General features: G+C 37.4%; 1 protein-coding gene across 3 annotated transcripts; it reads right to left on the bottom strand.

Annotated features, from left to right (window-relative positions):
- Positions 1 to 3,507: 3,507 nt before the first annotated feature.
- LOC149835619 (protein ENHANCED DISEASE RESISTANCE 2-like) lies at positions 3,508 to 10,744 on the bottom strand. Of its 3 annotated transcripts, XR_016432338.1 has the most exons (4): positions 9,587 to 10,744; positions 4,193 to 4,321; positions 3,860 to 3,932; positions 3,508 to 3,760 (listed from the first exon to the last, which is right to left on the bottom strand). XR_016432338.1 is itself a non-coding variant. In XM_090008636.1 (1 exon), exon 1 carries the CDS (start codon positions 10,728 to 10,730, stop codon positions 9,744 to 9,746), a length of 987 nt encoding a protein of 328 aa, XP_089864762.1. In that variant the 5' UTR covers positions 10,731 to 10,744; the 3' UTR covers positions 9,487 to 9,743. The 3 variants fall into 3 exon arrangements, 1 of the variants encoding a protein (XP_089864762.1); XR_016432339.1 differs by lacking the exons at positions 3,508 to 3,760; positions 3,860 to 3,932; positions 4,193 to 4,321 and adding an exon at positions 7,382 to 7,492; XM_090008636.1 differs by lacking the exons at positions 3,508 to 3,760; positions 3,860 to 3,932; positions 4,193 to 4,321 and having other exon boundaries at positions 9,487 to 10,744.
- Between the last annotated feature and the right edge of the window lie 4,662 nt (positions 10,745 to 15,406).

Here is a 15,406-nt window from a genome sequence, read left to right as displayed (position 1 = left end):
AATATATATTTATGAAGGCTAAATTTCTACAACGATTTGTACATTGGAATGTAGCAATGATTTATACATTTAATGCAGCAGCGATTTGTATGTTCGATACAACAATAATTTGTACGTTCGATATATCAACAGTTTATACGTTTGTAGCAGTAGCGACGTGTATTTATGATTTATGAAGTTACCATGATTTATACTTAACTTTGCTAAATCGTACAATGATGTTTACTTATGAAGCTCAAACGTTACAACGATATGTACTTATGAAGGGTGCCATTTCTACAATGATTTGTACGTTTGAATCATGAACGATTTATACATTTAAATCAATAACAATTTGTATGTTTGAAGCAACAACGATTTATACGTTTGATGCAGTAACGATGTGTATTTATGAAGTTACCTCGATTTGTACTTAAGTTTGCTAAATCTTATAAAGATGTTTACTTATGAAGCTAAATATTACCCATGATTTATAATGTTGGTGATTGTGTAATGAATGTGATAATTTATAATAATAAGTACTTGGGAAGGTAATTGTAACATATAATGATGCAGTTAAATTTATGTGTTGTGCAGGTTAACAATGACTAAAATTCGTAAGACAAGAAAGCCCCAGCCATTCGATGGGATGACTATTGAAGAAATTATTTGCCAGTTCCATATATATGATCGTTATGAAATGTATTGAAATATAATGAAGATTGAGAATGATAAAGACATGAACAAAGCGTTGGAATTGTATAATGTGATGCATTATCCATCAAATATTGAGGCTGAAGAGCAAAAGAAAAAGGATGAGGAAGAACTAAAGATGAAGAAGAGAAGGAAAAACAAAGAAAAAAGGGGGAGGAGAATGAAAAGCAAAGGAAAAAAAGGCAAATGAAGAAGAAGGAGAAAGAGGAGAGGGAAATGCAAAAGAAGGAGGAGGAAAATGAAAAGCAAATGAAGAAAAGGCAAATGAAGAAGGAGGAAGAGGAGAGGGAAAAGCAAAGGAAGAATAAGGAGGAGGAAGAGAAAGAAAGGCAATTGAAGAAGAAGGAGGAGGAAGAGAAAGAAAGACAAATTATGAAGATGAAAGAGGAAAGACAAATAAAGAAGCATCAAGATGAGGAAAAGAAGGAAAGACAAATGAAGGAGAATGAGGACGAGGAAGAGAAAAAAAGGCAAAGGAAGGAGGAGGAGGACGAGGAAGAGAATGAAAGGCAAATGAAGGAGAAAGAGGGCGAGAAAGAGAAGGAAAGACAAAGGAAGGAAAAGGAGAACGAGAAAGATAAGGAAAGAGAAAGGAAAAAGCAGGAGGAGGAAGAAAAGGAAAGAGAAAGAAAAAAACATGAGGAAGAGAAGGAAAGAGAAAGGAAGAAAGAAGTAGAAAAGCAGAGGATGAAGGTGAATGAGCGAAGGAAGGAAGAAGTAGAAAAGCAGAGGAGGGACACAGCAGAGTGAAAAAGCAACAAGAAATGCAGAGGAGGAGAGAATGAATGGGGAACAAGAAAGGTAGATGAAGGAGGATGATGAGCGAATGATAGAGCAACAAGAAAGACAGATGATGAAGGGAGGGGATGAAGAGGAGAAAAATGTGACCAAGGTAAGTAAATCGCTCTTGTCTGTCACGATTTACTATGATAGGTATTATTATATATAACGATTACTATGATAGCGATTACTATGTATAGCGATTAATGTGATAGCGATTACTATATATAGCGATTACTGTGATAACAATTACTATGTATAGCAATTACTGTGAACAATTTACTGCGATAGGTATTATTATATATAGCGGTTAATCATTCTGTTAATTTTTGTAGGTTTGAATATGGTAGCACATAACCACTACAAGGCCTCTAATGCATGACTATCTACGTGGATTTTCATGTGTTGCAATTTTGTCGGTAACACAGTGAAGAGATGACTGGTGAAAGATTGATGGGTTGTCACATGAAATGTGCCCAATTTACAAAATTGTTGCACAAGTCGAGTAGGGCAAATATAAGTTTTGTTGATGATTTTTCTTTCATTCTGAAACATAATGTGATATATGACTAACCATTAATTGTTTGAGTTTTTGTAAGTAAAGTAGTTCCCCTATGAAGATACGATGATAGAGGAGGAGAATGCCGATGTGGTTGAGGGGGCGAAGGACATATATTTGGTTGCACAACAAGAATTAAGTTGAACGTCAAATGGCCAGTCGAGTCGTTCTGCAGTTTGGGTTTGTTTAAAATTCTTGTCTCTCTTGCATCGTATCAAAATCCGTCTCGCTGCAAACAAAGGATCAGATGAAAGATTATCTCACTTTATTCTTCTCTGAAGTTAAAGAGTGACACAACGACGACAAAGACATCGACTTGTCATCTATGGTACGTGCTATTGATGACAATGATATAGCTACTGTATCCCAACATGTTGCAACCAGTCCTTCCACAAAGAGAGCCATTGAAGAGGAGGAGAAAGTTGGGATGAAGTAGAGAAAGACTGATTCTACAGTGGATACTTTGTTAGCTCTTGCACTAGACAAAATTCACATGCTGAAAGAGATGTTACAAACTCTAGCTAGCCTTCTTGAAAATGCAAATAAGGTCAATGAGGAGCGACGAGCGCATATAAGGAATCTACAACAACAATGACTACACAACCTTCAATTATTTTATACTTTTTTAGTATAAATTATATATTTTTATACAAACATTGAAATTCGTTGTATGTTTTTAGGGTTGTAAATTTGTTCAATGTTGTATAATTCTAAATCTATTAAAATTTAGGTGTAATAGAGATTCATTATATGTTTGTAAATGATTATGTAATTTTTAATTGAGTAGGTTTTGATTATGTAAATGATATGTTTTATATGAACTGAGCAGGTTTTGATTATGAAAAACAAAGTTCGTAACAAATATATGTAAAAAAAGAAAGTCTGCAATAAATATATGTGAAAATAGAAAGTCTGCAAAAAAATATATGAAAAAAAAGTTTGTAACAAATATATGCAAAGAGAAAGTCTGCAAACAAATATATGTTAAAAAATAAAGTCCGCAACAAATATATGCGAAAACAGGATGTCCACAACAAATATATGCAAAAAAAAAAAATCTGCAACAAATATATGCAAACACAGGAATATTTCGTCATTATTTGTTGCAAACTTTCTTTTTGCATATATTTGTTATGGACTTTGTTTTTCGCATATATTTGTTGTGCAAACTTATTTTTTTCACATATATTTGTTGCAGACATCCTGTTTTCACATATATTTGTTGAAGACTTTGTTTTTTGCATATATTTGTTGTGCAAACTTCTTTTTCCCATATATTTGTTGCGAAGTTCATTTTTTCAGAATCAAACTTGCTCAGTTCATATAAAACATATCATTTATAGAATCAAAACCTGCTCATATCAAACTATGACTATATATAAATTCAAACTTGCAGTTCAACTATGAATTTACATTCATAATTCAAATGCATACAAAATCAATTATAAATTTACAAAAATATCAAACTTTTAAAGAATCTCATACGAAAACTCAATTTACAGTCTGTGTTTCAATATTGAATTCATACAAATTATAATTTTACATTGACAATTCAAAACAAATTTATCGCAAGTGTCTACAGTTCAGCTACCACAACCTCGCTAGACAATACCTCCAATGTGTCCTTCATACTATCTTCGTTCTATTGTGGTTTAACCTTCACTTTGGCACCCTCCAAAGCCTTCTTCTTTTGGTGTTCATAGAATTTTATCATACACTGGTAGGAATCTGTCATAATTTTTTGAAAAAAAGTTAATTAGAAAACAACTAATTAACTATAGATTACATTCAAAAGAAGTGAACAATACATGACGTATAAACACATACCTGTGTGAAGTTCAAGTATTAGCTTCTGGCCAAGTACTTTATGTACGTGAGGACAAATATACCACAATCAAACCTGTAACAGTCATATACTAAATCATGAAGAACATGTATATGTATAAAATACATGGTAAAAGTTAAGACATGAAAAGAAATTACCCAATTTTCTGTTGAGGAATACCTTCTATGACCTCAACTGTCTAGTGGTTGTAATAGTTACAGCCAAACCACACCACAAAAAATATAACTTGCAAAAAGTGTATAATATACAAGCGAGTTAACAAACTTATGCAATAAAGAGCAAAAATAGATATTGAATAAGTAATGCAATCATACAAGTTGTTTGACATTCTTATCTGCAATGTCTGTGGACCCCGTAGAATTGTACAACTTAAACACCTTCTCTTGAATGTCCATGTTCTAAAGAACCCAGTGGTAGTTGCCCAAGTTGATAGGAATTAAGACCTGCAACATAAATCGAGTTTAAGTTAGTTTTGCACATAAAAATTTAAGTTTTTTAAGTATGCAAAGTTGTTCAACGGATACCTTATCATCATCAAAGAATTGATACGCCAAGTCATTTCTCTCCAAGCATGAAGTTACCCAATTTTCTGCCCTTTAGCTGTAAAAGGAATATCGTTTACCAATTAGTTTGTATTAGTTGTTATAAAAACAATAGAAACCTTGTTTTTTATACTAAAAAAAATATGGGGTAAGAAAAATATTCTTTGACAGTTTCATTTTTTTTAATGTCCTCGATGTGGGCCAATTGGAGTCTTTCTATGAATCTTACTAGATGTTATATGGTAAAAAAATATGGTATATTCATGTTATATTCAAATGAATCTCATACAAATGTAACAAAAAAATGACTATACAAATGAGCAAACCTAATACTTACATCACTTACCAACAAAGTTTTTTCACCAAAATCATACTCTTTCACCGACACAACTGCTCATTTTTTGTTATACTATTTTCATCACCAATTAAAATTATATATAAACATATATCCTCATAGTAGAACAAATATACACACATTACTTCAGACATATATTATACCTGAGGCACCATAATTGGTTCCTTGCTCCAAGACGAGCTCGATGGAGATTTGATTTGCTTTCGGCTACATTTCACTTTACATTTATACATTCTTGCTCTACCTAACTTATAAATAGAAGACATAAGATATTGGAACAATTCATTAAAAACACTAGATAAATATAAAAAAATAATTCATTAAACAACTCTTAACAAATCTTACATTGTTATTCGTGCTTCCGCCGGTTATGATTAACCTCATAACATATATTGCACTTGTATGATGCATCCTTGTGTTTTGTTCGTTGTCTTTTTATCTTAGGTTGCTTTGCTTTACAAACTACTTTTGATAGATAGACATGCATAAGAGTCGATGGACCGCGTGGGACATTGCTTGCCATAAAAAAATGAAAATATATTATATGCAATTCAATACAATTCAACTGTGAAGAACTTATCGCAGTAATCCTCTGGTAGGTTCCCTTCATATAAAATGCATGTTATTGCATATAATCACTCTAACGTACTACTCTTGACAAAAGTGCAAGTACTTTTGAAGATCAACACCGTAACTATGAGATCGATCATGTACTTTATACCACTACCGGTGGTAATACCTTGCACGTACTTACTGTGCTTTCCCTACAAGTTTTTGTAGTTTTTCATTTACCTTCGACACCATAACGCTTGTCATATACGGCCTGATATTCTTTCTATTTTCTTAAAAAGTTTCATCAACATGAGACAAAGCTTTTCAATAAGAAAAATTAAGGGCTTGTTATGTATGACAAGAACCCACACATTCAAGTGCTATGCTATATTAGACGTTAAATACTGTATCTTTTTGCTGAAAAGTGACTGTTAACCTAATTTTTCGGTTGCACGTCAATGGCAATATAATTGTATGTGGCTTCATCTTGCTTCCAAATTTTTTGAAGAAAATAAGTGCATTGTTGTCTCGTTGCTATTTGAGCTGCACTCTACCAAAGTGCACTGAGTGGTGAACCAAATTTCTTAAAAAAGTTCTTTGTTAAATGCTTCATGAAATATCCAACATGACATATAGGTCATGTGTGGGGGACAACATACTTTAAACTTTCATGCATATCAGAGATAACTGTAAGCTCTAATCTCTTTTTATATTTGTCATAGCATATGAGTTCGTCCTTTAGATGATTTAAAAACCACTCTCATGAATCCTTTGACTTCTTATCAACAACTGTAAATACTATAAAAAATATTTCACTATAAGGATTAATACCATGTGTGAATAATAACATATCAACATATCTTTCTTTTAGAAAAGATTTATATACCATAAGAACTGAAGGGTATTCTTTAAAAAACCATTGATGCTTGGACAAAAGGATAAGAACATGTATTGAAATCGATCTTTTCGATCAATCTGAATGTACCCTAGCGATCTTAGGTTAACCTTCATCAAATGATCCAAATAGATGTGAATCATCTCGAAGGATTATTCGAATGAGCCATAAAGTGCCCCTTAGTCCATTTTCATCCATGTCATGCTTGTTTGTAAGTGACCTCCACTCCTTCCTCGCGACTGATGTTATTTATGATTTTTCTTGGAGTTATCTTCAGATTATCGTGCATGCATTTGTGAATAACATCTAAAATCTACTTTAAAGATATTTTTTCCATTACAAGGTTGCCCAATGATCCACCATATGTATGCTTGCTTTGATACTTCTTCACTTGAAAGAACCCTGCTTCGTGTACCTTTGTGCAATGGATCTTCCTAGGGCAAACAACTGTATTCTGCAGATTCTTTCTCGTACATACGACAATGATTGTTTTAAAATTTTATTTTTTATTCATTTTTGATCATATGATCTTTCAAAAACTTGCAATAATGCTGAAGATCATTAAACCTTTTATCGATAGCAATTTCTTGATCATTTGAGATTGTTGTTAGCCACTAGAATTGCTCACAACCATTAAGTGGTTCATTATATAATTGCTCATACAAATGAGATGTCTCTATTTTAATGATTTTCATTTGCTCTTTATTGTATGAGAATTCATTGAACAAGAACTTATTCAACAATGTCATATTAGTGTAAAAAATATAAAACAATTCTTATGCCCAAAAAATATTCATATAACTTCTATAACATACCAAGGCATCAACTTCTCAAATATTATTCATGCATCACTTTTACCCACCATTATTTATCCCATGTCATCACTGTTTTCATCATCTCCCATTGACATAATATAGTCATTATCATTGATAACATTTGATTCTCCACTGATACCACTAATTGATTGTTCTATTGCACAAACTAAGTGAAGATTCATCGTATTTATCAATTCCAACACATCCATGCATTCAATATTCTTACATTTTTCAAGAGTCATAAATTAACTATATATGAAAAATAAATAATTTCACTTATATCTCAAGCATAAATTAAAACATGTATCTAGCTTTTTAACACTAAGACTGGTTTGCCGATGTAGTTCTCCATCCTATGCAGTGATCCTTTGATCGTGTATAGCATCAATTGTTCATTCTTCATTGTCTGCACCAAGAAGCACATTCTCCAAAGGACTAAGCTCAATAGATGGTACCTAAGATAGATGCATGTTCTCTAAAGGATCCACATCTTCAATTTTGTGAGCAAATAAGTAAACATCACCACTGAATAATATAGATTTTATGTCATCATCATCCAAGACCTCTATTCATAAATGTTGGCCATTTAATTTGGGATCTCCCTTATACCCGAGGTTGATTGACACTTATGCATATCCAGTTTTATGAGACAACAAAGCTATACATTCCTTATAGCTAGTGTTTTTGGAGACCAATATAGATCTCCAAGCAAAATGATCAATGCTACGATAATATATTTTAATCCTTTTAGAGGCCATCATTAGGTACATACACCAATCACACAACATATATCATTTATCTTCAACTAGCATGTGAGAAAAGAAAACACACACACACACACATCCATAAACATAGTAAACCCTAAATGATAAACAAAAGAAAAAAAAATCTATAACAACAACCAAACACAAATAAATATATACATATAAACATCCATACCATGAAATAGAAGCATACAAATTGTGTTTTGACCATTAAATAATGTTTTAAATAAATTATTTTTCAAAAAAAAAATTGGTTTAACTGTTAAATATATTCTTATTGAAAAAATCATCATTGATGATTCTATAATACTTGTGGATGAAGTCCAGCCAAAATAGCTGATGAAATAGTGGTCGAAAGTATTGTAAAAAAAGTCACCGCCAAGAAGCAGGTTGGGGACCAATGGCAGGCGATCATAAAGAACCCTAAAAATTTATGAGAAAAGATTGTGGGGGTGGGTGTGGTGTTTCATTTTTTATACTCATGAAGTTTGCACATCATTTTATGTGAACTTCGTGACATGTGTGCAAACTTTGTCAGGTATGCGATGTTTTAAAGTTTAATAGAAAACGAGGTTTGCATAAAATGATATGCAAACTTCTTGACATATGTGCTAACTTCTTGGCATGTGTGATGCTCCGAAGTTCAAAATTAACATGAAGTTCACACATAAATTTTATGTGAGCAAAAGAAAAAAATGAGCGGAACTCTTTTTAAGTGAGAGTTTATGTTACTCGAGGAACATAATGATATATTGCGCGAACTTCGCCAGTTTTTGCACATATGAGGGTTAGAAAAGTCATAACGAAGCTAGGTATTTACGATTTTGGATACTAAGAGAATAACAAAAATTTTGGGTAACGGGTTATATTTGTCATACAATACGGTCATTTTCAGTCAAATGGTAGAAAGTACATCTCTTCCTTTTCCTTTCCATAAAGGAGAAATGAAAGGATTGAAAGTCTACGTATATTTGTTTTCTTTGATGATTTTTTTTTTTAACATGCAACGGGGCCCATAGAACCCAAAAGCAGATGGAAGGTGACCAGGTGTGGCGGGCCAACGGCAACTTAAACATGCAAAGTGAAAAATCTACAACAGTGCATCGTAGACAGCCTCCGGAACCATCCATATCCCCTCACACCATAATGTCTTATTATGGTACTAATTACACAAATCTACTAGTGCATCAAAGTATGGACAAGGAGTAAAACATCAACAAGCGAACGTATCTCCTTTGATTTGTCTTTCTCCTGAACTCTGAATTCCGCTTTTTAGCAGCTAAACTTGATCCAATTATGCAAAGCGGAGGCTATCTGGGTTGGAGAGATCGTTCTAAACAACTGTAATTTTTTGCAGTTTAGATTTTTTCGTTTTGATCTTCATATTGTAATGGCCCTCATCTTTTTTTTTTTTTGATATTTACACGGAGAAACAGGCCCCAAGATCATAGACTTAGCTGTGCTGGTTTGGATAAAACTCTGTGAGTGACGCGACGCCCATGAGATTTGCAATTAGACTTTCGCCTGACTAGCGGCTTAGAGCCCGTCCACTACGTCAAACCCTTTGGGGCCTGCCCTCATGGACATTGCTATATCTGAATCTAAAAAGTTCATCAGAATTAAGACGTATTTTTAGTTAGGTGCTTTGAAATCGACATACTAGTTAATTTCCGCACGCACACACACACACACACGTTTCCAATTGGCAATTAGAGATACCAAAGATGGTTTCTATTATAGAAGGTAAAAAAAGAAAAAGAAAAAGTGCCAGATAAGATTACCAACCTTCTCTAGAATCTCCCTTTCTCTAACCACAGAGATAGATGATTTTCCGATCGATTATTGATGATGGTTGTGATGATTGGTGAAACCCAAACAAAAAGCGGGGAGGGAACACCTGGCCCAATTTTTTAGCTTTTTATTTTCTTCGTTTCCCCCTTTTTTAGTTACTTGAATCGCTGCTAGGCCTCGACATCTTCTTCTCCTCCTCCCCGGCGTGCTTCACCCTGCAGAAGCTCCTCCTCCCCCCACCACCCCTGGCGTGGTGGTGGTGCTGCCTTTCCGGCACCGGAGCGGCGCCCGGTGCCCCCTCCCCAACGAGCGCGGCGGAGCTCATCTCCATCTGGGCGATCCTCACCGCCCCGATGAGCCTCTCCGGTAGCTCCTCCTCCGCCTGCGCCTCCACCACGAACCCCATGTCGATCGTCACCGCCGTCACGTACCCCAGCGCAACCCGCAGTATCGCGTTCGCTATCGCCGACGACCCAATGTCGACGTCGATCTCCATGTAGTTCGGCCCCATCCGGTACCGGATCTCCACCGCCCGCCCCAGCAGGCACGCCGAGTGGTTCCCCACCGCCGCCCGCACGATCCACGGTCCACGAACGATCCTGTTCACGATCTTGAACCGGGCATTCCGGAACTCGTCGTCCTCGTGCACGAACCGGTACAGGAGCGACCCGGCCGGGACGGGCTCGTCCGAGCCGAAGTAGAAGACAGCGCTGTGATGCTCGCGGCCGGGGACCTGCAGGTTGACGGCCAGGACGAAGGCCTTGAGCGACTCGCCCCGAGACTGGGCCCGGCGGAGCGCGGCCGCGACACGGTTGTCCGGCCGGCCCAGGACGTCGTCGAGCCGGGCGGGGGAGCGGAGCCAGTCGACGCCGAGCGGGTGGAGAAGGTAGTCCCTGTCGGCGGGGCACTTCTGGCGGCGGGCGAAGAATTGGTGGCCACGCACGTTGAAGAGGTCGCCCGGCGGGGACGCCCACCCGTTTTTGCCCGTCTCGAGGTCGACCCGTCTCAGCGTCCCTCCGGTCCGGGCCTCCTCTATCCAGCTAGGTGCCGGCTTTCGCTCCTCCGCGCCATCGCCGGACGCCGCCTCCTTCTTCGTCGGATGCATCTCCCCGCAATCGCCGGTGGTGGTGGACTCCATAAAAGCTGAAGACAGTGGAGGGGCTGATGATGGATTTGTGGTATAAAAGTTCAACGGTAGTTTATAAATGGCCCTGAGATTTGTGGAAATCACGAGATACCCAAACAAGTAGCATTGCTGCTGAAATGACTAAATGGTCCTTCCTTGCTCATTTCAGCGAAACCGACTCGTTTGGGATTTCGCCGGATGTAAATAGATCGGATATATCCAATACCCGACCCGATTTCGAACCCGGTTAGTTGGATTTGTTAAGAAAACTGAATCTGATTAGTAATAAGATTGGTATTCAGTTTTGGATCTCATAATCGAATCCGATTGCATGTATTTTTTGGATTCGTTATTAGCTTTTGTTTTTTCGTCTGAATCCAAGTTCAATTAGCCGATATCCGATTAGTCAGGTTTGGTATAGGCTACATTCGACCACACGATTTACATCCTATATGCTGACTGCAAGAATCGACCACACGATTTTAAAACAACTGTTTGTTTCTAACTTTTAGATACGGTTGGGCTCAGCTCGGCCCAGGTCCGGATCTGTGTCCTGATTTGCCAACAGTTAGGTTCTAACTTTCTAGAGCACAAGAATACGATGCATTGTGTTTTAGAAAGGTTATAGTATGGAGTGGATCTTGGATCTTGTTTGTTGGTTTGAATTGTTCCAGACTCAACCAACTGGATCAAGGACCAAATCTGAATCCTGATTCGAGCTAGAGCTGATGTAGTATAGTTGAATTGAGATCCAATTTTTAAAACAATAATGCTGAATCCGATGAAAAGAGGTTGGAAAACAAAGGTTGAACATGTGAAGAGTGCCAAATGTGTGAGCCTGGTTTCGTGTCAAGAAGCCTAGATGTGGCCAGACCCGACCAAACATGACAAGATATTAAAGCGAACGACTAGATAGAATTGTACACATGGACCCATTTGCATCCATCAGGTTTAGGCCCGACCAGGATTCGATCCAATGATCGTTCAAGGGGAATACAGATGCACATGATCCATGACTTTGTCTGGATCTCCTATCACTTTCTGGTTCTGCAGCCACTGCTTGTGAAAGTACTAACTGGCTCCTCACTTGGTGGTTAACTCATGGACAGAAGGCTACTATTTCTTTGTGCCATGGGCTTGAATGTGATGTCAATGGTTTGGGCTCAGGTAGAGTCCAAACCTGAATCTGTCTTTAAGGTGCTGGTACTGGGTCCTATCGCGTCTACTATTTAAGTCTTCCAAACAGAGCTTAAATGCAAGCAGCATTGTCACAAGGATTCTTCAACGTTCTCGTGTCACGTGCCTTTGTATACTATTTTCAATAAAAAGTTGCACAAAAATAGCGTGTCTTGTATCATTTTAACAGTGTCCTTGTGACATAGGTAAAAGCCCTTCAGATTAGGTGGGGGCATGGTCACCATGAAATGGTGCTCTAACATGTTACACCAATTGCCATCTTGTAAAACAAAACGTTTGGTTCGAATTTGATAATGAAAATATTGAAAACAAAGGTTTAAGAAAAAATGCAAACAAATTACCAACTGGGGTTCTAGGAGCAGCTAGTGCACGGCCTCCTTGTGTTGGGACGTTGCAAGTTCAAATCCCATGGTATCATTGCATAACTTGTACGGGTCTGCCTAAATTCCTGCTTGCCTTTCAAAAAAAAAATGCAAATTAATTGGATTAGATATTGGATCTCAAAGAAAAATACAGATAATGTACGAACAAATGCTATACGAATATAAATTCGAACCTTATGTTAAAATCTATAACCCGATAGGGTTGCACCCCTGCTCCTAGGCTTCTTACCCGAGGCCAGATGAGTTGCCTTTATCAGGGAAACTGCGATCCGGACCAGGTTACACGCCTTCCGATTCGGATCCATCTGGAATCGGAAACCTGTCTTAGGCTCTCAGCTCAATGGTTCGTAGATTTGTGCGATTGTCCAATGGCTTTTCTGTCAATTCGCTGTACCTGGCAGTCAGCGTGGTGACGCGTCTCTCCATCTACCCCCATGTGGGCCCAAGAAAAGAAAAGGAGAGAAAGCGTGTGGGTGTGGTGGGACCCATTGACAGAACAAAGTGGAGTCGCCACAACTCTCTTGGCGTCATTAATGACACAAGGCCAACAGAGGCGTAGAATGTAGACAAAAGGCGCACCTCCGTGGCCGTCCATACGCTTTCGCCCAAGCCAGGTCATGCCAGCGAGGGAGAGCACACCAAATCACTTTAGGAAAGTTCCTAAAGTGATTTCGCATCCTGACCGTCCATTGAGGAGATCAATGGCCACCATTTACCTTTTCTGGTGGCCTCACAACTTGGACAAGGACCATGAGATTGAAGCAATGGACGGTCAGGATGTCAGATCACTTTATTCATTTGACATATCATCACTCTCCCTCCCCCTTCTCTCTCTTTAAAGCGAGGGCTGATCAGGAGCAATGTGATTGCACATTTTTACTGTGATGCTGCTGTACTTGAGTGCCCACCAGCTTTGAGATATAGCCCGTCAACGGAAAATGGTGGTGCCCAGGCGCAGCAGCTCACTCAAAGTGAGTAGTCACGGTGCATCGGATCCGCTTCATAACCAGAGCCGTACCTGTGTTTTATGGGGCCTGAGGCGGAGGGAAAAAATGGGCCCCCTATTAATAATAGGAGTTCGGGGGCAGCGCCTCCGAATTCTTTTTAAAGAATCCAAATAACAATAAAAATTTGCATTCACATTAAACAAATATAATATTCCAAATATTTATATTATATTAAATAAAAATGTATAAAATATTTATATAAACTACCTAAACAATGGGCCCCTAAATTTTTTTTTGGGCCCAGGGGCCCTGAGGCCCAAGCCTCATTGGCCTCTTTACAGGTCCGGCTCTGTTCATAACCATGTGAGGCTTGATGTTAACTGGTGATGTGCTTATCTATGGAGCTTCTCTTGGTTTAACGAGTGAGAGGGAAGAAGGATTGGTTTTACTTGTATCATGAGTAGGTATAAGATTCGAGCAAGTGCTATCACATGGTTCACTTTGAATTGTGCCGCTGCACCTGATGCCCTCCGTCTTTGTCTGTCAGTTGTGAGGCCCAAAAGAAGACGGAAGGCAGCCAGGTGCAGTAGCACACTTTCGTGTGATGGCTGAAAAGTTCAAATGTAGTGCATTTAAAACAGTGTAAGGCCTCCTTTAGAGGGATCGCTCACTTTTATTTTTTTGATAATTGATCTTTAGTGAGAACCACTCCTTAATAAAAAAGAGTTGCTGGTGGAACTTCACTCCTAGATAGTCGTTACTCAGCATAATAGCAGATTTTTCTTCTTTCAATAGAAAATCGGTAACTGAACCTCTTCATGTCTATCCAAATGAAGCACATTTGAATGTGCCTCATTTGGATATGCCCACTAATAGGCGGTTCATGTGTTGAAGAGAGAGTGGGACCACCTCTCTCGTCAACGCATGAACCCATGCGAGAACATGGCCAACCATGGTCATGTATGACCAACATCTCCCACTTGGCTATGTGGATATGATCACGATGCAAGATTTTACCTTTCACAATTAGAATATTTCACTTGCATTAAGATTCCTAGAATAAGTTATTTTTTTTGTTACTCATCCGATCATATGTCTTTTCAGACATATCTTAATCTCATATAGATTACATGTTTTGAGAACATTTTCTCTGATATGCATTTTGTTAAGGGATCAACAATCATATCAGATGTAGAGATGTAGGTAAATAACTGGCTGTGATTTCATTCTTTTCAATCATGTCATAAATATAATGATATTTTATCCTTATATGTTTACTTTTAGAATTATCTACTCCACTCTTCGTAAGAGAGATGACAACCTGTTATCATAATAATTTTGAACTGACTAGTTGGTTATATCTTGCTTCAAATTATTAATGAAGTGGCTTATACAAACGATAAATGTGGCAGCAACATTGCATGCAATATAATCGGTTTCTTGAGTATGCTGAGCTACACAACTTTTTTTTTACATGACCAGAAAATTGGTCTTCCTCCAAGGAAAAAAAAATATATCCAGAAGTAGATTTACTATCATCTCTGCTGTCTGCAAAACCAATATCAGAATATCCAATTAGTTCTAAAGCATCATCTTGAAAACACAATTTCAAGTTTATAGTCCTTTTTAAATATTAAAATATTTTTTCACTGCTTGCCAGTAAGGTCAACCGGTATTACTTTGGTAACAACTAACGAGGCCAACAACAAAGCAGATATCAGGCCTCATGCATATCATATCATACATCAAGCTTCCAACAACTTTGTGCATAAGGGACATTTAGTCTTTCTTGTCCATCACCAAGACTATCATTCTTGCTTAATTTGATATATTTTACCACAGGTGTTCTAACAAGCTTGCAATCACTCATTTTAAATTTATTGAGTATATGATTTATATATTTTTCTTGACTCAAGCTCAAAAGTTTAGACTTTTTATCTCGAGTAATTTTAATTTCAAGAACATATGACGTCTCTCTTATGTCTTTCATCTCAAATTGAGAATTTAACCATGACTTGATTTTGACAATCATATCATTATTGTTTTCAGTCAAAAGAATGTCATCCACATACAGTAAGAGAATACCGAATTTGCTCTCACTTTTCCAAACATAAACACAGTGGTCAAATTTATTTGCCACAAATCCCAATGAAAAAATTGT

This window comes from Nuphar pumila, chromosome 6, assembly GCF_984573655.1.
Source record: "Nuphar pumila chromosome 6, dmNupPumi1.hap1.1, whole genome shotgun sequence".
Lineage (NCBI taxonomy): Eukaryota > Viridiplantae > Streptophyta > Magnoliopsida > Nymphaeales > Nymphaeaceae > Nuphar > Nuphar pumila.
Note: the sequence above shows the minus strand (reverse complement) of the source record. Positions and strands in the feature narration are given on the sequence as shown.